At 36.6% G+C, this 25,785-nt stretch overlaps 3 protein-coding genes and 1 non-coding gene across 8 annotated transcripts in view; 2 read left to right on the top strand and 2 right to left on the bottom strand.

The window, feature by feature from the left end:
• The window catches only part of grk5l (G protein-coupled receptor kinase 5 like), a 785,510-nt gene that overhangs the window by 10,021 nt on the left and 749,704 nt on the right, over window positions 1-25,785 (bottom strand). The gene's annotated exons all lie outside the window — the stretch shown is intronic.
• On the top strand, window positions 447-23,162 carry mak16 (MAK16 homolog (S. cerevisiae)). Of its 3 annotated transcripts, none has more exons than XM_087262729.1 (10): window positions 447-513; window positions 16,631-16,680; window positions 16,810-16,919; window positions 17,001-17,065; window positions 17,147-17,298; window positions 19,306-19,360; window positions 21,206-21,280; window positions 21,372-21,482; window positions 21,865-21,930; window positions 22,007-22,460. In XM_087262729.1, exons 4-10 carry the CDS (start codon window positions 17,018-17,020, stop codon window positions 22,223-22,225), a joined length of 726 nt encoding a protein of 241 aa, XP_087118855.1. In that variant the 5' UTR covers window positions 447-513; window positions 16,631-16,680; window positions 16,810-16,919; window positions 17,001-17,017; the 3' UTR covers window positions 22,226-22,460.
• LOC137496396 (U1 spliceosomal RNA) lies at window positions 4,894-5,058 on the top strand. Its single transcript, XR_015498683.1, has one exon. It is a non-coding gene; the product is annotated as a U1 spliceosomal RNA (small nuclear RNA).
• tti2 (TELO2 interacting protein 2) overlaps window positions 22,832-25,785 on the bottom strand; it is a 15,494-nt gene continuing 12,540 nt past the window's right edge. For all 3 annotated transcript variants that reach the window (XM_087265488.1, XM_087265487.1, XM_087265486.1), the window contains one exon: window positions 22,832-23,060. In XM_087265488.1, the coding sequence (XP_087121614.1) occupies window positions 22,974-23,060 (87 nt within the window). In that variant the 3' untranslated portion in view covers window positions 22,832-22,973. The remainder of the gene's footprint in view (window positions 23,061-25,785) is intronic.

Raw genomic sequence — 25,785 nt, 5'->3', positions numbered from 1 at the left:
CCTTTCAGTAATGAAATGAATAGCCTATTAAAGTAATATTTTGCTTTAAACCCTAATACATTTAACTTATTTAGCCTCTTCCATCTGGTTAACTTACAAACTATAAACACTTTTCACTTTTTCTATTTTAAACTAACATTATAACAATACTTCTCGCTATATTTTATAGTGTAGACCTGCTATACTAGGCTATATTAGTTGTATGTTAGAAGTAATCAAAGCAATAAATGTTTGGGTCAAATATTGTGGTTACTGAATAGACAAATAAAACATCAATAAATATAATATGAATTTTGAAGATCTTAATAAAATTGTAGGAAGTTAAGAAAACTTTTTCCAAGATGAATATTAAAGTGTAGCATGTAAAAACAACACACTAACAACATTTTACCTTATTGGTTGGTGGTCGTGTAACGTAAATTTACGTACGAAGATGTCACGTCATTATGTGGCGCACCTGATAATTTGTTTTCACGTGTCAACAGTTATTTCCACCGCCGAACCTGAACAAAGGTGAGTAATTAAACTGTTTTGTGCACATTAATCGAGTATTAATCGTTATTTCGGAGGTTTCATCGAAGTTGTTGATATTTAGTTTTCGACAGGTTGTTTTAGCGTCAATTTAGCGCGAATTCGGAACACTGAAATCGTTCAGGACTGTATCTGGGAGTCCGCGGACATGATGTAAACGTGGTTTTTTAGCCAGATAGATGTTTTTGTTATGTTTTTTGACTTTATTGTGTCAAAACGACTTAAAGGCACCAGATGTAATTGAAGTTAAGTTTAATTATATTCGCACAATCGTTCATTTTGCAACGTGACAGCTTTCCTGACAGTCATCCCGATGTTGTTTATCACGCTATAATCTGAAATAGCATGTACATATGACTTAAAAGCAACATTAACACTATTTGATCGTCTGAACAGTGTTTTAATTTGACCTCAACTAATACGTTTCTGAAATATATTAAGGAGAAAGTCTGAATGTGCATCAGTCTAAAATGTAACGTTAACGTTACTATCCTTAGGTTTATTATCTGAACACGAACATATGTTGTGTGATGTGTATTCGGTACAAATAAGTCATGTTTTCATCGTTAAGTGTTGTTTGGGTAATTCTACAGATATGTCAGTTTTTCTGTCCTGGTTAACAGAAATTACACTTGAGAAACGGTTTACAATTCATTCACGTTCTAATATGAATATACTTCATTTTGACATAGAAGTTGGATATTTCCATCATTTAAACTACTATGATGTATTCATAACCATTCGATAAACGAGATTAATATGAAAAGTCAAGTAAATATTATAATTTACTAGTAAAAGTAGTGGATGTAGTAGCCTAGGGTGTTATCGTTTAACAAAAAAAAATTACATTAAGATTTTAGTTGATGGACCCCCTTTATTAGTATAAATTATAACGCAATAGAATGTACATGTACTAATTTAGTGAGACATGAGTGTTAACATGATTATATTTTGCAGCAGAGGTTTCGTAAATGCATTTTTTTTTCAGGAAAATTATATCTCGTGTTGCTCTTCTTATGGATAACACCAGTGTTGTTATGTTTTTCAAATATGTAGACTAATTTATGTAAATATATTATAAATAAGTAAATTAAAATAAACTAATTTTAAATTCATTGAGTTCTGCTAATCTTAAGATTTGAAGGATTGCATCATTACTTATTCCCATTGTTAGAACCATTATGATTGAGGTGAGGAAGTGAACTAACATCAATAACTTTTAAAAATGTAATATGGTGCATTATCATTATTTTGCTTTATATCTGCAAAAAAAATCAAGAAATGAGAAGGTAGGTAACACTAGTGACACATCTTTAAATAAGATAATTAAAAAAAATTAAAGTACATTTAAAGTAAACTTTAAATAAATTTATTAAATTAATTTATTAAATATTTTGTATAAGCTGTCATTTGTTTTAATAGAGTAAAATATATCGAATAGTGTGGGCTAAATTGAAATACTATAAACGTATATAGATTTTTAGGTATTTGGCTACACGAAAAGAGTTTCTGTAGAATGGCCCGTTTATATTTGTTTATGCTGTGTCTGTTGAGTTAGTGAGAAGCAGGTTTTATAGTTCTGCATTTGTCCACTGGGTGGCAGAATATTTAAATGCATTAGCTTGAGTTTGAATTGTGAATTTCACCTCTGCGGTCTTGTCGTATGTGGTTTTGTTTACATCCCTACTTTGTGAGAGGCGCATTATTTTGTAAAACTCTGAGAACTAAACATGTTTGTGATTAGCGAACTGGTTCTTCGGCATAATATTGCTTGTCCTAAAAGTTTTTTTATTGGAAAAAGAAACCCTAATTGTTAATTACTTGTTGGGTTTCTCGTCATCTATTACGTGCTATAAAATATATTTTTTTGGAGCACGGATAACCGATTGTTGCACACATCGACACGGTATTGCAGTTCAAACTTTATTTTGCGACTCAGTTATTGCTTTTAAATGTGAGTACATTCATGGCTTATGTTTTAAATGTTCTGTTTGCAGTGCATAATGTCTTAAAACTTGTTGTATTATGCATCTCATACCCGCCGACAAGTATTATTATTTTAAATAAATTTTAAAGTTGGTTTTATATTCGCACATTCTCCTTAATTTCAAGTATTCTTTGGAAATTTTAATTAGTGAAATTATATTACCGGTCAATGATTTTCAAAGTACAGTTGTTCACAGTCAATTATAGTGCTAATGTTGTTTTGAAGTCATCCTTGCATGATATTTCAGACTCCATATTCAACTTAGCATGGTAAACAAGATATGGGCTGTTAAACGAGCGATCGTGCAAATATCAAACCTACTTCAATTATTTTTAACGCGCTGCGTAAATTCTCAACATTTGCCGCAAAAGAGTTTATATTCATGTAACATATTGTTTGTCAAATTAACTTGATTAGCTACGGGCGACAGAAGTAAGCAAAAATAAAACATTAAATCTCATTTTATGCTTTATTCATTATACAAATAATTCTATATTTATGCGCTTTGGTGATTTATAAATATCATAAAAATAGCCTAAACAGGCCTGTTATAAGATTGATAGACGTAAATTCTGAAAATAAAATAAATTGAATTAAAGTAAATTCAAACACCCTCCGGCTCCTTTTAATTTTTTTTTAGAAAAGCGCCCTGCTTTCTACAATACTTCACGTGTGATGAACGACACTGGATCTGGATAAATGTTTCATTTGTGCATCAAAATGTACTGTCTGTTCCGTCGGCTGTACAGTTTTACGATACTTTTTATGACCTGAAATGAAGTTCGTTTGCAAAATCTGATTTTGGGGGCAAAAACAACTGCGTTTCTACTTATTTTCATTTTCATTAACCTAATAAAGCGGAAGTTTTTCCAAACAAATACTTCATACTTGTAATAATCGATGTATTATTTAAAGACATTTATTTATTTATTTATTTTTATACAAACGCATAAATATAGCCTATATAAATATAATACAATCGTTTTTACAAACGCATGGGAGATTTATGTGCTCGTGCCTGGCGATGTTACTAAGAGTAAATATTATATAGGCTAATAATAAAAACACTATGCTGATTAAGTTGTTTACTTAATAAAGCATACTTGGCTTTTCAATATTTTGCTCTCAATCAAGGTAAATTCATATTAATAAGTGTTCATCTCACACCCGCCGGCATGTTTTTAAATAAAACTAAAACCCCCAGAACTGTTCAGTACAAACGGTTATTTGACATAAATAACGCATTATGATGTTTCTGAGTGTTACATTTTTCCCTTATTTGTTCCATTCAGTGGACTGAGGACTAACGTTATTAGAGAAGTGGGTAACGTTAACGTTAATTTTTCTAATTAAATAACCCGGTTTTACTTTACTGCCCGTCAGATTCGTAACGGTAAATGCTTTATTTACCTCGTGTGCCATCTGTGGTAGTGTTGTTTTTCAGCACAGTGTAGCGATTTAATATTTAAATGCTTTATTTTGATGTTGTCATGATGATGATGATGATGCTGATATCGCTTATGCGAGGTGTTTCTAATGCAGCGTCTGTGTGGCTGCAGTAAAGTTGACGTTATTCTCTCCTCATGTCGTCAACAGTCTCACACATTTGTTCCCCTTTCTGAAAGTTTTTATAACACCATCGTGGAGTTTTTCTTTTATTATTTCAGCAAATACCGTTAGGACTGTAAAACATTTATTTATATTGTACTCTCATTCACTGTGCTCTTAAGTTTACCCAGCTTTGAGGACTTCCGCTTCTTCTAGCTATGACGACTTCCGCTACTGAGAAACCCGGAAATGTGAAAAGGGTCTATAATAATAATAATAATAATAATAATAATAATATTATTATCATCATTATTATTATTATTATTATTATTATTCGTCATCCAGTGACTCCAGAATGTTTTTGTGGAGAAATGTGTTTGCTCTTTTTTTTAATTTACGCAAGTGATGTCACCTCTTGCTAACACTTCCTGTTTTGCTTGCGTCACCATTTCCTTTTAGTAGCCTACTGTTTTTAAGCATTTATACTATATTACCATATATGGAACGTTAAAAAATAAACAGTCTAGTCTTTTTTTAAAGTGGGTCTCCATAATCTGGTCACTGATTTCCTAAAAAGGATTGTTTTAAGCAGTGTTTTCTCATTGGCTGGTCGATGCCCCTGTTGCATCATGGGAAAGGGCTCACAGTAAAGTATCCTTTAACAGTTTTTTTTAAACTGATAGATTTGAGGCCAAAATTTGCTAGTACCACACAGCAGGATTGTGTTGATTTACGTGTTGATTTATGCGTGTAGTGCTGCAATGCATGCCCATCATTAAGAATGATGGTCCCGACAGTGACGCCCCTTCTGGCTCGCTGTACAACTCATACTTACCTGGCAGGGGAGACACCATGATCAAGAAGGTGGTTCACCCAGGGTGAGGCTCAGCCATTGCACTGTCGGCTGTGTTGACCTCTGCGAATTCCCCAAATGTGGGAATCTCGACTGCATAATTTCTGGTAGTGGGGGACTGCGTTCGCGCTCTCCCCTGATCATCTGGTCAAAGATAGAAAAAACACTCCTGCAGGAGACCCGTCAAACCCTATCAGATTGTTTAGTGTTCCTGTCCAGGCCTCATTTTAACTCAATGAGCCAAAACTAGCTACTTCCAGCTTAAACTAAACTAGCGTGGAAGTGTCCAAAACTCAGTTTGTCAGCTAGGGGTGCATCTTCCTATTTATGCATTCTTGTTTCCTCTCCTAGCTTATTTTCTTGTGTCTTAGCTTCATCTTTTAAGGTTTAAGACAGGGCTGCTAAACCCTGTTCCCGAAGATCAACCTTCCTGCTAATTTCAGCTCCAACCCTGATCAAACACACCTGAACCAATTAAATAGGACCTGACCCTTGATAATTACAGGCAGGTGTGTTTGATATGGGTTGCAACTGAAATCTCCTGGAAGGTCGATCTCCAGGAACAGGGTTGAGCACCCCTGGTTTAAGAGATGGATGCAAGAAAAAAAGAGGTCAGAGGAACTGAATCAAGCCAAATTTTATATTTTCATTTTCCTATTATGATAGTTTAAAGACTATTTAAATTTAGATTAAAAAAAAGTTAATTTATGTTAGAAACTTGTTGACAACCATGCTAATTTATTCTAGGAACATGCTAGCTACATGTAAATTTATAATAAAGTCATGCTAAAACATGTGAACAACATGCAAATTTATTCTAAAACCATGCTAGTTTATACTAGCAACAGGATAACGACAACTCAAAGCACCCTAGCAACACCTTAGCAACCACTTAACACTATAGCAATGCTTTATTAACTACCTAGCAACCACTCAGAATATCCTAGCAATGCTTTTGCAACCACCTAGAAACTACTCAGAACACTAGCAAAGCTTTAGCAACTATCTAGAAATCTACTTAGAACACCCTAGCAACCCCTCAGAACACTCTGGCAACACCTTAGTAACTACCTAACAACCACATAGAATACCCCAGCAACACTTTAGTAGCTACCTAGCAACCAGCTAGCAATATCTTAGAAACTACATCCCAACACCATAAAAACCACCTAATAACTACCTAGCAACCACTCAGAATACCAGAGCAACACTTTAGCAGCTACCTAGCAACCACCTATAACATCCTAGCAACCAGCTAGCAACACCTTAGTAATTACCTAGTAATCACTCAGAATACCCTAGCAACACCTTAGGAACCACCTAGCTAGCAACGTTTTAGTAACTACCTAGCAACCACCCACAACACCCTATCAACTACCTAGCAATGTTTAAGCAACCCCTCAGAACACCCTAGCAACCAGCTAGCAATACTTTAGAACCTACATACCAACCACTCCCAACACCCTAACAACCACCTAGTAACTACCTAGCAGCCACTCCGAATACCCTAGCAACACCTTAGCAACCATCTAAAAATCTACTTGGAACAACCTAGCAACCCCTCAGAACACTCTAGGAACCACCTAGCAACACCTTAGTAACTACATAGCAACCACTCAGAATACCATGGCAACACCTTAGCAGCCACTTAGCAATGCTTTACTAACTACATATCAACCACTTAGGCAAGGCAGGGCAAGCTCAAAGTGCTTTACATAAACGGGAATAAAAGAAGCAAGTATAAGAAAATAAAAACAAATAATAAAAACGCTAAAAAAAACAAATACAGATAAAATGTGTTATAAAAGAAGAGAAAAACATAATAGTGCGATCTGTCAGATGTATTACAGTGCTCATTCAGTAAAGGCACAGCTAAACAGATGTGTTTTCAGTCTTGATTTGCATGTGCCTAATGTTGGAGCACATCTGATCATTTCTGGAAGCTGATTCACCCTGCTTTAAATGAACTCTTGGAATTTCTAGTTTATTTGATTCTAGAAATCTGAGAGATCTGTTAGGTTTGTATTCAGTGAGCATATCTGTAATGTATTGAGGTCCTAAGCCATTTAATGATTTATAGACAAGTAATAATACTTTATAATCTATTCTGAATGTAACTGGGAGCCAGTGTAAAGACCTGAGAACAGGTGTGATGTGCTCTGATTTTCTGGTTCTGGTCAGAATCCTGACAGCAGCGTTCTGGATGAGCTGCAAGTGTCTGACTGTCTTTTTGGGAAGGCCAGTGTGGAGGCTGTAACAGTAATCTACCCTGCTGCTGATAAAAGCATGAACAAGTCCTCTCTGGAAACAAAGCATCTGATTCTTGCTGTTTTTGAGATGATAGTATGCTGATTTACTCACTGCTTTGACATGACTACTGAAACTCAGATCTGACTCCAGAGTCACACCAAGATTCTTGACCTTATTTTTTGTTGTTTGACCTTTAGTGTCAAGGTACGCATTCACCTTGAGAACCTCATCTCTGTTCCCAAACGCAATGACTTCAGTTTTTTCTTTGTTTAACTGAAGAAAGTTTTGGCACATCCAATTGCTCATTTCATCAATGCACTGGCAGAGGGTGTGAATGGGGCTGCAGTCATTAGGCAGTAAGGCTAGGTAGATCTGAGTGTCATCAGCATAGCTGTGGTAGGAGATTTGGTTCTTTCTCATTATTTGGCTCAGAGGGAGCATGTAAAGGTTGAACAGGAGAGGTGCCAGAATCGAGCCTTGTGGGACTCCACGCGTCATGGGTGTCCACCTCGACCTGTGGTCACCTATACTGACATAGTAACTTCTTCCTTCAAGGTAAGATCTGAACCATTTGAGGACCGTGCCAGACAGCTTAACCCGGTTTTCCAGCCTATCCAGAAGTATTCTGTGATCGACAGTGTCAAATGCAGCACTGAGATCGAGCAATACCAGCACTGTTAGGCCGTACTCACACTAGGTACAGTTGCCTCGAACCGGGCCAAAGCACGCTTGTCCCCCCTCCCGTCTCCCCCGACGGCCCGCGCTCACACCATACCGGGCCACGGCACGCTTACGTCATCGCTGCTGCGCTATTCAGAAGCGCTCTCTATGGCAAGCCTTTTTAGCATTTAAATCTTTGTTCTGACTCCATAAATATATTTAGAGATATCTCTAATTATATTTTGACTAGTCATAATTATAATTCGACTAGTCAGAATAACAATTAGAGATATCTACAATTGCAAATGTACTAGTACGAAATCAGATTGGAGATACCTGCAAATATATTATGACTAGTCATATTCCTCCATTGACTTCCATTGAAAAATATTTGCAGATATCTAAATGAGTTTTGACTCGTCACAATTGTAATTAGAGATATCTCTAACTGAGTTTTTACTAGTCATACAGATGTCTTTAATTCGTAATATTTAGAGATATTTACAAATATATTTGAAGATATCTCTAATTAATTTACTAATAGTCGAGTTACAGTTGTAGATATCTTGAATTGGATTTTTGACGAGTCAAAACTCAGAGATATCTGCAAATATTTTTCAATGGAAGTCAATGGAGGAATATGACTAGTCATAATATATTTGCAGGTATCTCCAATCTGATTTCGTACTAGTACATTTGCAATTGTAGATATCTCTAATTGTTATTCTGACAAGTCGAATTATAATAATGACTTGTCAAAATATATAATTATATCTCTAAATATATTTATGGATAGTCAGAACAAGGTTTAAATGTTAAAACGGCTTGCCATACGCTCTCATTTAGCAGCACAGTGGAGATTTCTCTAGTTATATCGTTTCAGTCGTTTGTTATGCAGTGACATGCAGTCAAATATTTCGCCAAACAGTCCTTAGGGATGCGGGGACACACAGTCAGATATTTTACCGAACAGATCCGCCACTTTTGGCGCTCATAAACAATCAAAGCTCTCGTGCTGCAGGAATGAGGAGGTCTGCTGAAGGCGCGCAGCTGGCGTGCTGTGAGGAGTTTGCGTCTTTAATAAACTACGGCAGTTTGCGATCACTGAACAGTAAGAATGATTAATAAATACATATCAAACAGTCCCTTAAAAGTCACGTCTCGCTTTCGGTTTCGGGCTTTGGCGCGTTTCGCGCTCACACACAAGCGTACCGCGCCAAAGCCCAAGTGTACCGCGCTCAGGCACACCTCTTCCAACCGGGCCAGGGCCGGCCAAGTGAACCGTGCTTGAGCCCGATTCAGCGCACTCACACTTCTCAAACGATCCGGGAAACGGGCCTGGGCACGGTACGGATGGCATAGTGTGAGTGGGCCCTTAGTTTGCCTGAATCTGTATTTAGACGTATATCATTGATTATCTTTATAAGAGCACTCTCTGTACTGTGATGTGCTCTGAAACCAGATTGAAAATTGTCTAAACACCCCTTTAAGTTTAAAAACTTGTTAACCTGGTTAAAAACAACTTTTTCAATGATTTTGCCAATGAAAGGGAGATTTGAGATTGGTCTGTAATTGCTCAATAGGTGTTATCCAGGTTACTCTTCTTCAAGAGGGGTTTAACAACTGCAGTTTTAAGTGAGTTTGGAAAAATCCCTGAGAGAAGTGAAGCATTTACCACTTTTAGGAGATCCATTTCCAAACAGGTAAACACCGTTTTAAAGAATGATGTGGGGAGCGTGTCAAGACTGCAGGTTGATGTTTTCATAATTTGCACGATCTCTTCTAAGATTTTACCATTAATTGCCATGAAACCAGACATAATGTCTGATTTCTTAAGTTGTGGTTGAGCTTGTCTGACGTCGACACAACTTGGCTGATTAGATGAACTGATTGCCTTTCTGATATTATTGATCTTGTCAGTATAGAAATGAGCAAACTCATTACATTTGCTTTCAGAGAGTAGCTCACTTGGAATCTGACTGGGGGGGGGGGGGGGGGGGTTTATAAGGCTTGAAAAGAAAGTCTGCCTAGCACTGTTTAGTTCCACATTTAAAGCATGAAGACTGTCTTTATAGATGTTATGATGGACTACTAGTTTTGTCATTCTGCACATACGCTCAGCTTTTCTGCACTGTCTTTTCATCATTTGTACCCTTGGTGACCTTGACCAAGAGCCCTTTTGCCTGCCCGTCATCTTCTTAACCTTAACAGAAGCAATGTCATCTGAAATTCTTAACTTTAGAGTTAAACAAATCAAGGAGAGAATCAACAGTCTGCAGATATGCTTGGTGCTAGCGATATGGCCTTCATAAACTGCTCACTGGTGTTCTCATTTATGCATCTCTTTCTGACAGAGACAGATCTGTCTTTAAAAGTTGGAGTGATCAATATATCAAAGAAAATACAGAAATGATCAGATAGTGCCACATCCTTAACAACAGTTGATGAAATGTGTAAACCCTTAGTTATAAGTAGATCAAAAGTGTGTCCACGATTGTGTGTGGGTCCTTGAACATGCTGAGTCAGATCAAAAGTGTTCAAAACAGTCATCAGTTTTTTTGCAGCATTGATTTCTGGATTATCAATGTGAATATTAAAATCCCCAGCAATAGTCAAATTCAGAAGTTACTAGGGATGCCACGGTTCTCAATATAATATTGAACTGTTCGGTACGACCTCCACGGTTCATTACGCACTTGTGAATTGCAGTTTTGCGTATAAATAATTTATGTGCATTTTATATCTCCCTGAATTGACTGTGTGTGCCTGTGTAAGTCCATGAGCTGAGAAGAGGAAACTCCTCCCCGCGAGTAAATATCTATACACTATGCTATAAAGTTAGGGGGCGCTTGACATTGCACTGAAAGGCATGCACAACTCTCACCGTAAGATGTTTTCTACTGCGTGCGCCCGGACAGAGGCAAGTGCGTTGCTCCGCTTGTGCGCGCATATTGTCATTCTTATACTAGAAATTACTTGCAAGCTGAAAAAATGTGATATGGAAATGGCCGCTACTATAGTTAATCCGGTGTGCATGCGTATTAGCCTTGGTGTACATACTTGGAACTTTAAACTAGTGCACAGTTGGCAACTTGTCATAGCTTTTCCATGCAACAGAAATGCGGCTAAGAGAAGCCTTTACGATTAATTAACTATGACGAATTAAAGCACAGTTAATAGTAAGGATGCAACGATTAGCTGATTTCACTAAGGATTACAGTGCATTGTACATAAGGGTTCGGCCCGCGGGCCGCCAATTGAATAGCCCTGGACTACAGTCTCACACTTTTTCAGCACAGAAATAATTAAGATGGTTTATTTATGTTTACTTAAGTACAAATATGTTTATTTAAAATGGCCAATTTATCCTTATTAACTTCACATGTATGTTTGTTTTCAAAATGTAGGCTTTTATGTGTTCCCCAGTTTGTACATGGGCTACCAGCAGCTGTGAGATTTCAGCGTAATTTTTGTTATACAATACATTAGGAACTTTTATTGGCTTTTAAGTAAAACAAAATGAGTATTGCAATAAATCGTTTTTATTTTTTTTTTCTTAACTTCTTACTATTGCCTATAGAATAAAAAACAGAATAATCAAACACAATAACACACATAACTTTGTACCCACAATAAAAATATATATACATGAAATATACATTATGTAAAAAGAGTCTTTACGTTTTCCAGCCCTTTGGGGGTCGACATAATTTTTACAACACAAAATATGTTTTTTATACTTCTTATGCCCCTGCATAGGCTGATGGCAATATGTGCATACGGGCAAGTGATGCAATGGGATAGCTTTGCATCAACTTCAGTTAGAGTGTCTGTTTTTTGTTTGTTTTTCTCACAGGGGTGTCAGGCTGGCTGAATGTGTTGGTGGAGGTGGTTGGAACCTCGGGTGTTCCTGTGGTGGTTGTATGAGTTCTGGGAAAAGGTTTGAAGGTTGTTGACAAGGCTTCTGCTGGGGTAAAGGAGGTTTCAGTAACCTCTTCAAGATCTGGTTTCTGCTGTACTAGTTATGTGCTGATACTCCATCTCTGGGTAGCCCGGAGGAGGGAGAACGGACGGCTGACATGGCGTTGAAAGGAAGCAGGTTGATCAGCCTCTCTTGATGAAGAATGAAATCCTGGACCATCTTCAAATTAATTTTTGTAGAGGAATTCCCACCATGCACAAAACTGGATCCTCCACCAATATGCAGTGCTTTTTTCATATGCCTTAAGGATAGATGACTTCTTTTGACTTGTTCTGCTGGAACTGTGAGGTAACTCCAGCCACAGAAGTTTGACCAGTGTGTACATCAGCCTGTTGTGAAGAGCACTGATGTCCTGTTGAGCTGGCGCATAACATTTGGCCATCTTCACCTTCTGAACGATGGCAGCTTCGACAAGAGCATCCCTCTTAGTATGACAGTACAGCGAATTGCTCCAGTGCATCCTGTACAGCTGGTGAAACCTCTGCATCTGCTTGACGTGGTCCTTCACAACATTCCACGCATCAATAATTCTGTTCCTCTGGACTGTCGACTTGTCTCAGAGAAGCCGATCTTCACCAGTAGAGAGCAGAATCTCCAGCTGCTGGAATCTTGGCAGGAAATTGGAGCTGGAGGCGTCCTCCTGATAAAAAGTGCAATAATCACATGGCAAGTTTTAATGATTGCATGTATTGTCTGGGTTCTTTTTTAAATCACAAAATAAGTACGAGTAACATGGTGATAGTGATGCATTTGGATTAACAGAAGAAGGCTTACAGAGGCTGGAGGGTGAGCTGTGGTGATTTCAATGGTGGTAAGGGTATCACCCAGCCCTTCCTAATCTGCCTCTGGGTCACTTTTAGCCCATTTCCACTGAGTGGTACAATATGATTCGGTATGGGTCACCTTTATCAGGCTTGTGTCTACACCGCCAAAGGGTACCTATGGTATCTTTTTGGTGGGCTTAGTGTACAACAAGGTTGCATTCAACATTCATCATAAATTCATAATTTCTCAATACTTCATAAACCTGTTCATTCTTAGTAAACATGTCAAGCTCCACAAGAGGGAACAGAACAACAAATCCTTGTAGATCATAGTTTAAAGAGGGTGTATGTTTAAAACAATCACCTAGTCAGAAAACTAGTTTTATACAGCCCAATAATTCCAGCTTATAATCAACAAAACTAGCTTCCAAATTCTTCTTATCAACTATTTTAATATAATGCTTCTATAATGAGACACTTAAAGAATCCTATCTGAAAAGAGACATGAGCCCCTTTCACACAGTGATACCGGTAAATATATGTAAAATTTCTGGAACAACTTTACCGGTAAATTCAAAAAAGCGTTGTTCACACAGGCGAGGACGTTACGGAATTTTTCCGGAAAAGAGCATTCACACATCCATTCCAAAATACCGGTAAATTCTGACATCATCAACCAGAAATGAGCTCTAAACGGCTGCGCTTGTTACCCATATCAAACACACCTGCCTGTAATTATCATGTGGTGTTCAGGTCCTAATTAATTGGTTCAGGTGTGTTTGATATAGGTAGCAACTGAAATCTGCAGGAAGGTGGCTCTCCAGGAACAGGGTTGAGCAGCCCTGCCTTAGACAATAGAGTGAAATTGGACAAACTTGAGGGGGCGTGTGTCTTAAAAGATTGGCTGTGTCCAAAACCACCTACTACTCAGTAGGTACTGCATTTGAATGTAAACGTACTACTCGGCCGTTAGAAAAGTACGTTCTATACAGTATGAATGTGAAAAGTATGAATGGAATTCGGACGTACTACATCCGCCATTTTGTCATGGTCACGCGACCTACCTGTGTCATTTGCGTCGCTTCACTCCCATTCATGAATTCGCTCGCAGGGCATCATAGGATAGCGCAGCGTGCATGGGATGCGCACTTCAGAATCTCACCAGAAGTAGTAAGTCATCCGGGTACTTCTTGCATACTGATTTTCGAATTCTATGAATTCGGACATACTACTCGGCTCCCATACTGATTTTAGCGTACTATAGAGTATAGAAGTATGCGGTTTCAGACGCAGCCTTTGAAAACCCCCTGTTTTACAGCACCCGAGTGTCTACAGCAGCTGTAGACTTAAACCTCATCTGATTGGCTGAGAGTTCACACTCACTGTAGTCTCTCAGCCAGTCAGATGGTGTTTGTTTCTCCATCTGTGATCAGCAAGGAAGTGATTAAATGCTGAAGAGAAAAAAGGAAAGTCAACATCTGTTAACTGCTTATATCTCATACCCATTTTGCACGTTTAAGCTTCAAATACTCTGCAAAAGCTCAACCAACATACTGTAGATATAATTCCTGACACACAAATAGAAAACAGTATTTGAAAAAGTTTTAAAAGTTGTAATTTGGTGTTAACAAATGATTATTGTTCAATACATCAACTTAAAATAAAATGTTTTTTTATATGGTTTTGTATTTTTTCTCAATTATGGTCAAATTTTTTGGCTTATTCAAAACTGTTTTGCCTTTATACACTGTTATTTATGATTAAGGATGTGTAAACATAACATTTTATTTTCTTTTTTATAATACAGGTTACTAGTATGAACCCACAAGTCAACAACAATTAACAAACAAATACATTTTTCCCATTTTATCATAGAAATGTTTGATTTTAGTGTTTTGTTTTTTTTTTTTTTACTGAATTGTTCCTTAAAAATGTCCTATAGTTTGACAGCTAAAAACAACAACAACAAAAAAAACGATAGATTTATCTTCATTGTTGGACACTTCACACAGTGCCATTTGTTTGATTTGAAATCCTGAATATTTTTCTTAATGACAAGTGCAACAAGTTTTGGCATCATTAATAAAATGGGGTGCCAGAGCAAAATACAAAAAACTACTTATTTTTAAGTGGTTGCAAAAAGTTTTTTTTTTTTTTCCAAAATAAAATGAGCATATCATCAAGAGGAAACTTGGTTCCAAGTTCCTATGTTAAAATACTGCAATTTATTAAATAGCCACATGCCCAAACCTTGTCCTGGAGGGCCGGTGTCCTGCATAGTTTAGCTCCAACTTCCTTCAACACACCTCCCTGTAAGTTTCTAGAATACCCAGAAAGCGCTTGATTGGCTGGTTCAGGTGTGATTAATTGTGGTTGGAACTAAAATATGCGGGACACCGGCCCTCCAGGACCGAGTTTGGACACCCCTAGAGCATAGGTCTTAAACTTGATTACTGGAGATGATGCAAATAATGAAGGTGTTGATCAAAGACTCTTAAAGCATTGATTATCAGATCAGCGGTGTTTGATTAGGGTTGAAGGTATAGTGTGCAGAACTGCGGCCCATCAGGAATTAAGTTTGAGACCTAAGGTTTACAGAGATTTGGCTTAAAATGTAACAGCAGTTTTTATAAAATGAAATGAAAATGCAACGTCAACAACCCTTACACAAACCTTTTTACTATTTCTTATATGATCAGATTAAATAGAAAAGGGTCTAAAATTTAAATTCCATCTCACCGTACAATACTTGTATACAGTTGCAAAGACTTTAATAATATAACAAACCATTTTATAAAATAACATGTAAAACTAAACTCAGCTTGATGGTTGTTAGGTAATTTTCAGATTAATCATTTCACTATAATGTTGTTTATTTTAAAAGAAATTCAGAGGTTTATTTATGTTATATTGCGCTGCATCAGTTCAATTGTAAAATTAAAACATTACATTTACATTTTACATTCTATTGCTTTTAGTATACTGAGAGTTTTGTCACACAATGTTGATAATATACCTACTACGAACTATTAAATCTACCTACTAACTAACGTCTTTGCGGCTGGGTAACGTTATTCTAGCATCAGGTCGGTAACAGATTCTTCATGTGCGTCTTGGCTCAATATTGCATCTCACCGCGACTTTAATGCTCTCTGGAAGCAGATTTCTGGACGGGGCTGATTCAAGATTTGGAAAATACAGTGAAGTAAAACCCGAAAGGTGGCAGTAGTGCAACCCATTTGTATGCAAGCTCCCGTCAAATCCCATCGAAGAAGAAGACCTTGCGTGGTGGAGTAGTTCATGTGGTGTTAATATGGCTGCCATCTGTAACTTCCATGTGCTGTTTTATTATATCACAAAATAACTGTGCTGTCATCATTTTTCTTATCCGTAAAGTTAATTTCATTGTATCGGATTAACACTGATATTTACGTACAGAGAGCCGGTTGTTCAAAGAAGCCTACAGAATGCAACACGACGACGTAAGTATTGTTGTAAGACTGATGGTAGAAATGCTTTTCATTTTATCTGAAATTCATAACGTTATCGGCTCTAGGAAAATTTTAGTTTAAAACGAAATCTAACACAAATTACTATGCCATAATTTGGGGGTTGTTTTAGATTTAACTAAACTTGCAATCGACAACGTGTTAAAGTAGACTTGTTTTCGCACCAGTTAGTATTATAACGTTATTCGTTCAGGTGAAGTTGGTAAGTTATTGTATTCGCGCATTTGCACTATAATATAGTTTTATTAAGGTATTTTTTGGCCAATTCTAAACAGGGATGTCATATAATCAGTCAGGTACTATCAAAATATATTGTTTACAGTCAGTTAAACAGTGCTATAATCAGTCAGGTACTATAAAAGTATATTACAGTCAGTTAAATAGTGCTAATGTTGTTTTGAAGTCATAGTAGCATGCTCTTTCAGACCGAATATTCATAATAGCTTGGTAAACAATGTAGGAACCATGTCACGAATCTAACTGTTTTTAAATGAACGAATATAAAACTAAAAATAATCCTTCACATGTAATATTTTGTTTTTAAAGGTTATATGGGACCTTATCGGCAATAAGAGCTTTTGTTCCTATAAAGTTAAGTAAGTATATTAAATTTGGGCTACTACATGTTTCTACACTATTCAGAGCTGTTTCTCTTCTGCATATTGAAGTATGATATAAAATAAGTGCATCTCATCTAACTTTCTGAATTCATGTTTTTGTTAAAGAACGAAAACTCAGCAGTTCTGCCGAAATGAATACAACATCACAGGCCTTTGCAACAGATCATCATGCCCTCTTGCTAATAGCCAGTATGCAACTATAAGAGAAGAAAAAGGTAATGAATTCTGTAAAAATTCTACCCAATTTTTTATTTCTTGAATGTCTATTTGATTTTACAAATCTTCTGTTTTGTCAGGCCAGTGTTTTCTCTACATGAAAGTTATTGAGAGAGCAGCATTTCCTTCTCGCATGTGGGAGAAGGTATGTGAATAAAAACAAGCAATATATATTAAACATACCTGCATTTAAATGATTAAATTGCTTATTCTTCTCTGTTATCAGGTGAAACTTGACAGAAACTATGCAAAGGCTCTTGAACAGATCGACGAGAACCTCATCTACTGGCCACGGTTTATCCGTCACAAGTGTAAACAGCGATTGACCAAGATCACCCAGTATCTCATTCGAATCCGCAAGCTCACGCTAAAACGACAGTGAGTTTTGCTTTTGTTTTCTTAATTTTATTAAGATTGTGATAACATGCACCACCATAGAAGTCGCTTATGCTTCCTCAGGTTAAACTGGTTGTTGTTCTCAGTAGATTATTCAGAAATCATTTTAATTCGGTGCTCCTCTTTCTTATTTATTTCTTCATATTAATGTTTCCTTCAAGATTCTTTAAAGGGGTCATGCTTTGAGATAGGAGTAATTGTTTCTTAGGTGCACCACGATGCAGATGCGGACAATTCAGTAGCGATTCAGTAATATTCATAACCGGTTATTATGTATCGACGTCATTTATCTCACATGCGCTCTGTCACGAGAGAGGTGAGCGCAGGTATTTACAACACTCCACGCGCCAACTACTTAAAAATGCAGAAACTGTACAATTTCACTGTGTGTGTGTGTGAATGTTTTCTGGACAGTCTTTCACTGACATTTACAGTAGGAGCCCCTATTTCTCTGCGATTGAGGGAATGAAAGTGAACTCCATTTTTCTTTCTCTCTTTCTCACTGTGACCCATTTCACCTGCTGGCGTGACTTTTCCTCCTCTCGGCTGTTAAAGCGATACTTTTCATGGCTTTTTTACCTGTCCATAGTCGTGGGACCCAACCAGATTTCATGCGGTGTGAGAATAAATTTCTGAATAAAGCGTGGGAGCAGTCGGTAACTCTGGTGAACAGGAGTGAGTCTCACAATATCGCTTCCGAGCGAGTGAGCGTGCATGCGTGTGTGTTTATACAGACACCTGGTTATATAAAGCATCCGCTTTTTATACGTCTATAATGCCTTTAACAAATGGATAAACGAGAGATTAGCATCATAGATGTGCAGCTGACAAATCTGCAGCAACTGCATGATGCTATCATGTCAATATGGAGCAAAATCTCTGGGGAATATTTCCAGTACCATGTTAACTCTATGCCACGAAGCATTGAGGCAGTTCTGAAGGCAAAAGTGGGTTCAACCTGGTACTAGTAAGGTGTATTCGAAAAAAAAAAAAAAAAAGTGTCCAGTGAGTGTGTGTGTTGTTTTTGCAAAGCTTTTTATCATTAACTGGAACACTGGTGGACATTTGAGTGGAATGATTTCTTTGACAAATGGGCTCATACTCTTATGCTTTAGTAATAATCTTGTAAAAACTGCATATCAGAATTGGAATTTACCTTTTTTTATAATGCCGTGTGGGGAAAAAACAAGAAAGGGATATTAAAGAGAAGCTGACCTTAATTATGCAATATTTTTTGTCCTTTTATTAGTAATGCAGCTAAATGCAAAGACAAACTAAAATAGAAGTAGCAGACTGAAAAGAGTTTGTTTAATTTATTAGTTTTTTTCATTAAAGTGACTGTATGAATTCAGGGGGAAAGGTGGACAAACATCCTGTGAGGTTTTAGATCTCAGATGTCATTAGTCAAAACTGTTAAACCTAACTGTTTAATTTCACAAATATTTTCTATTTTAAAGTTTGCAGTTCATTCATTTACAGTCAAACCTTCAAGCTATATACAGTTGAAGCTAGAATTATTAGCCACCCTATTGTGTTCCCCAATTTCTGATTTTTTTAAACATTTCTAAACAATAGTTTTGATAACCCATTTCTAATAAGTGATTTATTTTATCTTTGACATGATGACAGTAAATATTATTTTACTAGTTATTTTTTAAGAGATTTGGCATTTCAAAGAGAGGGTCAGAAACAAATTACAGAAGAGCTTAAGTAAAAATATTGCTAACGTCATAAATGAACATTAGAAAACAATAGTAGATTATTACCCCTTTAATGATAAGAAAGTTCAAACGAACAGTATTTGTTGGAAATCATTAATATGATGAATGTTGTACTGTTACTTTTGATTAATTTACTGCATCTTCACTGAATAAAATGTACTTTTTTTAGGAAGTGAACTTTGGAGTAAATTTATCCTCCGCTCTATTCCCAGATGACTGTATATTGTTCCTTAAATTTCTCCTGATTTTGTTTTGTTTTTCATTCCAGGAGAAAACTGGTTCCACTCAGTAGAAAAGTAGAGAGACGAGAAAAGAGGAGAGAGGTGGGTGATGAATTCTTTACATTAGAATGAGCTTATTCGTTATGCAGGAGTGCGACAATACAAGTTGCTCACAGTTCAGTCAGTGTTTCGCAGTGTCTTTCGATATATGTTCAGTAAAAAAAACAAGATCCAGTTAAATAAAAATAAACTACCAGCAAAATCACAAATTAATTCAATAGAGCAGTAGTACTATTAAAATAGACATGTTTTTCAGCTATCAGTAGTTTTCAGAATCTGAGTAACATAATCAGATGTAACACTGAATACTGTATATCAGGGGTGCTGTTCCTGGAGATCTACCTTCCTGCAGATTTCAGTTGCTACCCATATCAAACACACCTGAATCAATTAATTAGGACCTGAACACCAGGTGATAATTACAGGCAGGTGTGTTTGATATGGGTAGCAACTGAAATCTGCAGGAAGGTAGATCTCCAGGAACAGCACTGAGCACCCCTGCTGTATATAATCTTCAGTGTATAAAGGTTAACCATTATTGAGCAAAAGAGTAAAGTGAGGGAATTCATTATCTTTGTTGTATTAATATTTAAAACGGACATCAGGAATAAAGTTTTTTGCGAAGCCATTTACACTTTCCACATGCCTTTTAGATGCCCTCATAAACAATAGAGGACAAAGCAGACAGTTGTTCTTGGCATGTGACTGTATTTCACAAGACAACATTTATTAAACAGAAAAAGGTTTATTAAAACTGTCAAAATTCACATCTAAGAAGATATAAATCTGATATAAACATCCAAAGCTTGCAGCGTGTTCTGCCTAATTGTGTCAGTGATTTTCTTCACATCACCGTATACTTAAGTTTCTCATCAAATCTTGACTAACCATACGTTCACACCGAGAGCGGCAAAGTAGCCAGAAGTCATTTATTTTCAATGAGAGTCGGCGGCGATAAGCGCTAAGGAGCAGCGCGGCGTGTCTTCGCCGGCGTGGGCGTCGAGGAGAGTTGAAATCAAGTTAACTGTTACAATCAAGTCACAGTTGTTCCCAAGGGTTTGATGATTGTGGTCTCCGGATTTCCAATAATTTACAATGTTTTCTTACAGAAACATGCATTAAATAAGTTACTGGCGAGTTACTGATGTGCATTAATGTTATATATATTTATCTTAAAGCAGGAATCTCATGCGACGTGACAGTACAAAACAGTATAGCTGCTTCAGGATATTTCAGACATATGGACACATATTGGATAAATAGTGCAAAACCACACCACACGCAACTTGATCTTCCATTGTTATATGAATTTGATAAGAAGTGCGCAACATTTTTACGCTAGAAACATGTTTAATGCAGGAATGTAACTGATATGCTGCTACGGCTCCTTTAAATACGAGATCAATGTAGCGAGATTTGACGCTCTCGCCGCCGAAGCTGAAGGCAGACAGCATTATCGCCAGGGTGACCAGAGCGACTTTGGACGCTCTCGCCGCTTTCGGTGTGAACACACGGTAAATGACCTCAGAATCTGACATGCCCCGCCCCCTTCTCATTTGCTTTTCACTTGATGTACTTGATCTAAATCAACACAAAACACTTGGCTGTTTTTTTTTAAGGGGGAAGAGCTGCTCTGTCCCTCCCTCTCTTCATTTTTCAGTTGTGATTACCACAAACATCGAGTAAAACTGCACATTTCAAAGCACTTCACAAGACAAAGTTAAAGATCACTTTTCTTTGTTTGGCGCTTTAGTTTCCACTTTACCAGTTTTAATTGGTAAATCTTGGATCAAAATTGGATGAACAATATCGGCATCCTTTATTGCACATCCATCTGAATTAAGTGAAATATTATGGAATTTACTCGTGTTTTCTTTTCACCAACAGGAAAAAGCTCTTATTGCCGCTCAGCTGGAAAATGCCATTGAAAAAGAGCTGCTAGATCGGCTAAAACAGGGAACAGTGAGTGCACCTTTGCCACATTTCCTGTCCAATGTAGTGCCAGATTATGGATTTTTTGTTTGTTTCTTAAATTGTGCTGTATTTGTTTTAGTATGGAGACATTTACAACTTCCCCATCAATGCCTTCGACAAAGCTATGGAAAAACAGGATGAAGAAAGTGAATCTGAGGAGGAGGAGGAAGAAGAAGAGGAAGACGAAGAGGTATTCAAAGTCTCTTGGGATAACAAAAGGCTGCATTTATTTTATTAATAAATAAAATACTGTATTGTTTTGTGGAATATTGTTATAATTAAAAATAACTACTTTTGAAATGTGTTATTATATTAGTCCTCAGTAAATTAAGAACATTATTCTAATGCTCTGATTTAATGCTCAAATATTTATTGTCAGCGTTAATTTAGTGTAATTAACAGCAATGTTTTACAGTTAGGTACATCATAAATATTGACTGTTTAACTTTATGCAATCTTGAAGAATAAAAGCAATGATTTCTTGCAACAGTAATAAAAAGTCAAATGTGTAATGATTCTTCACAGTTTAATGCTGTTTTAAATAATTATTTGATCTTGTTTTTGACTTTCAGGAGTCTGGAACGAGAGAATTTATTGCTGAGGATGAGTTTGAAGAGAGTGATCTCAGTGATTTTGAGGTAATTCCCATTTTTATTGTGGTAATGTTATATAAATGTTTTTATTTGCAAGAGTGACAACCCCTGTGTTTTACAGGAATTGAACAACCTGAAGGACAGCAGTGACGAAGAAGTGAACAATGAAGAGGAATCCAGTGAGGAGTCAGAGGAAGAGTCTGAGGAGGAGGAGGTGAAGAGCAAGGCCAAATCTAAAGGAAAAGCTCCACTCAAAGGCCCAAGCAGGAAAAAACGAGCCTATGTGGAGATCGAGTATGAACAGGAGACAGAACCAGCTCAGAAAAGCAAGGCCACATAGAGGCTCTGTGGAACGTTTCCAAATCATGGAATGTGATCATTTACCAGACACTTGGATTCAGTTAGAACGTACACTGGTGTGTGTTCAAACACTCCCATTAAAAGCTTTCTTGTGGGAATCTTTTTTTTTTTTTTTTTACATTGAATTATGCTGATGCCAAGCATAAGTGCTGTTTTAAGTATACATTTGGATTAACTTGATCCATGTAAAAAATAATAAAATTAAGTTCATATGACATGCAGGGTTTACCAAGTAGTGGCTGGTGTTGTAAAAGGGTGAACGTTAAATATGTTTTGTATATGAATACATGGATTTGTATTGACGTTAACAGTTGATAATCAAGCTGCAAGGAGTAAAATTATCTTTAGTAAAAATAGTTATTGAAATTAATCTATATAAACACTAGTATCAATGCAGAGATAAATGGGATAGAGGAACGGTAAATGTTTTATTTTTGGTCGGATGTCTTTTTAATCAGGAGCCTACTGTCTTAGCCATAGCTTACCTCATTTAATAATAATGTAAACAACAATGGTCATATTTTAGGTTTTATGCTTATTAAATTGATTGAAAGAATCTCAAGCAACTTAAACAAAAAAAAACAAGTCAGGTTTATAAACTTTATTTAAAAAACAACAACAACCCTGCCTCGTTTAGTACTTGCATTCATAAAATGGAGTAAATAGATTCCCGTTCTATCAAGCCAACTTCACCTACATCGAGGGGAAAAGTGGCAAATGGTCAAAGCTTACGGACAAGATGCTGCAAGGACATTTTGGATACACTTGAAGACTGGGTCAGGGACACAACTGCTGTCTACCTCTCTGAGAAGAGCCTGGGGGGGAAACGGGAAATGTTATAATGGCGTTAAACAGTGTGCAGTAACAAGATCATTTTACAGGTATCTGAATAAAAAGAACACTGGGTTGTAAATCTGCCCTTTTTTCCCCCCTAGTAAGGTTTATGCTAAAGTGTCCAAGATGTCTGCAGCAATGATGTACTGGATCAACATGCAACACCCACTATGGTAAAGCCCATGTTACTGTGATGGTTGGAGTGTAAGTGAAGACATAAATAACTGAGGGTTGGTGGTAGGTGTAGACGTTAACAACACGCAGTGTAATGGATAGTTTAATCATTAATGTAAATGATTCACATTTCTAACCACAACCACTTGTACGTGCACTACCTATTGGACCTGATCCAGTACGTCAGTTTTTGCCTGCCTTCTTGTCCAAATATTCTAAATTAGGCATTCATTTAATTAATCAAAGATTTTTCCTTGAAACAAGCAAAATAGTCTACCAATGCGGGTAAACAATTTATTCTTACTTTAAAATAGTCGTTTAATTAGTCTCAAATGCTTCATTATTTAAGAATTTTTGGATATATGCACTAAAAAGTAAACAAAAGACTCTAAAGAAGAATTGCAGCATTCTTGCAGTGTATCTGATTCTGCCAACCAATTCCTGGTTTGAACAATCTTAATGAAAAAAAGAGCACTCCTGATGAATGGAGCTGTTCATATCCACCTATTTTCTTTTTTTTAATTAACCTTAATGTTGATGTGCAAATACCTGCCACCATTTCCACAAAAATAGCGTCTAAATACATTTACTGCAAATTTAAGTGCTGTCTTTTTTTGCTTGCAAACCTCTAATTACTACATGTACTTGGTGGTAGTAGTATGCAATATTTGTCCCTTACCTCAAGAATTTGTGCCATATATATATATATATATATATATATATATATATATATATATATATATATATATATATATATACATACATACACGATTTAACAAAATAATAATTTTAAATGAAATCCACCTAGAATTTATTGCTTGTATGTAAAACTGATGGGATTCTGCTGTGGGTGCCACCTTGTGGTCAGTTGCAATAATTAATTTGGCGTTTAGTGCATCATGGGTATTCTTCAGACGTTGAGAGCACTAATCAGAAGCCGAGCAGTGAGGCTCATGTCATGTCAGTGCAGTAAACAGCATAAAAGATGTAAAGTGTGTAAACTAGAGTGATCGGGAGATGGTTTAGATGACATGTTTTGCTCCTTGTTGTCTTTAATTTGTTCTTTTGTCTTTGATTTCCTGCATTAGTGCAAATCTTATTTAGGTTTTATTCACTCAGAATGCATTTTTCTATTCCAATGCACCACTTTTCCATTGCCTGTCCTTGAAGAACATACATGACCATTATGTCAGTTCTCATGTCTTGAAGCATCTCACACAAGAGATCATTTGTAGACACCGTCACTCATTTCCAAAGCAGTGGATTAAGAAGAAATCAGAGGCCGGGCAAGCAATGAATGTTTATTTTTAAAGGTGCAGCATGTATTATCCTCTCTCGCTGTTAAACTTGATTTAATCCATGTCCTGATACACACCCCCTCTCCCGATTTCACTTTAATGTTAATGAAGTGTTTAGTTTGTGTTATTATTGATTATTATCAGTAATGTTACTTGTTTAGCACGAAAGTTCTTAACACAAAATCATAAAAAAGAAAATAAATCTCAGCTATGAAATGTTCTGCCTTTATTATGCTTTATTTTCTTTGTTTGCTCGTTACTACACAGTGCAAAAGTCCAGCATCTTAAGATCTTTAGTCTTGACTAGTGCGGTTGAATGACATTTGTCCTTGGAGCACTGTGCAAATGTGGCGGCACTACTGACGCTTGCTCAGGGTCCGTATGCGATATCTAGTGTATATATCTATGCTGCCGTAGCTTTAACCCTATTTAAACACACCTGATAAAGCTAACTGAATCCTTCAGGCTTGTTTGACGCCTACAGATAAGTGTGTTGATGGTTAAGAACTAAATTCAGCTGGACTGTGGCCCTCAAAATACTAAGTTTGAAACCTCTGCCTCAGTGTACTAATAACACATTAGGGGTGAAAGGAATATTTTCCATTTTAAAAAAACTTGTTGTCTTAACCATCCACTGACATGACATTTCTATTTTAGAACAGCTTTAACTCTGACAAAGATCCGCTCAGGTACTGATTATGTGCTTTATTCAGTGTTAAATGGGTTTTCAAATATTTCAAAAACTCAATAATACACTCTGGGCAAATTTACTACATTTTTTTATATTCAAATTTGATGACATTTTTTGATAGCAAAGCTATGACAATAATAATATCTATTCTAGATTGTTGGTTGTTTTCCCTGTTAGGAAGAGGTACATGTCATTTTTGATGTTAATCATCAGTTGCAGTGGCAAAAATATTTTGTCTTAGCACATTAATGGAGTATAGTGTGTGTGTGTGTGTGTGTGTGTGTGTGTGTGAGAGACCTTTGCGCACTTACCATGATATGTCTGAGAAAATCAAAATAAGCACCTCGGTTTTCAGAACATAGTAGACATAGTCAGTGTACTTTTGCACGCAGATTATATTTGGTTATTTTACTCCATATAAAAGCCAGAAACATTTCTGCAAGACCTATTTGATGTGATACTGATTATAAATAGTAAAAATGACTATTTTGACCCCTTCCCAACAGAGAAAACCTCTAACAATCGAGAATGCATGATTATTTG

This window comes from Danio rerio, chromosome 8, assembly GCF_052040795.2.
Source record: "Danio rerio strain M-AB ecotype USA chromosome 8, GRCz13ab, whole genome shotgun sequence".
In the NCBI taxonomy this organism is placed as follows: domain Eukaryota; kingdom Metazoa; phylum Chordata; class Actinopteri; order Cypriniformes; family Danionidae; genus Danio; species Danio rerio.
The sequence above is the reverse complement of the archived record's forward strand: the minus strand, read 5'-3'. Positions and strand labels throughout refer to the sequence as shown.

Excerpts from the sequence above, each read along its gene's own strand:
- mak16 (XM_087262729.1), top strand. The coding sequence starts at position 17,018 with ATGAAAGTTATTGAGAGAGCAGCATTTCCTTCTCGCATGTGGGAGAAG. Across the intron at positions 17,066-17,146 it reads CTTCTCGCATGTGGGAGAAG|GTGAAACTTGACAGAAACTA; the intron begins GTATGTGAATAA and ends CTCTGTTATCAG. Across the intron at positions 21,931-22,006 it reads GTGATCTCAGTGATTTTGAG|GAATTGAACAACCTGAAGGA; the intron begins GTAATTCCCATT and ends TGTGTTTTACAG.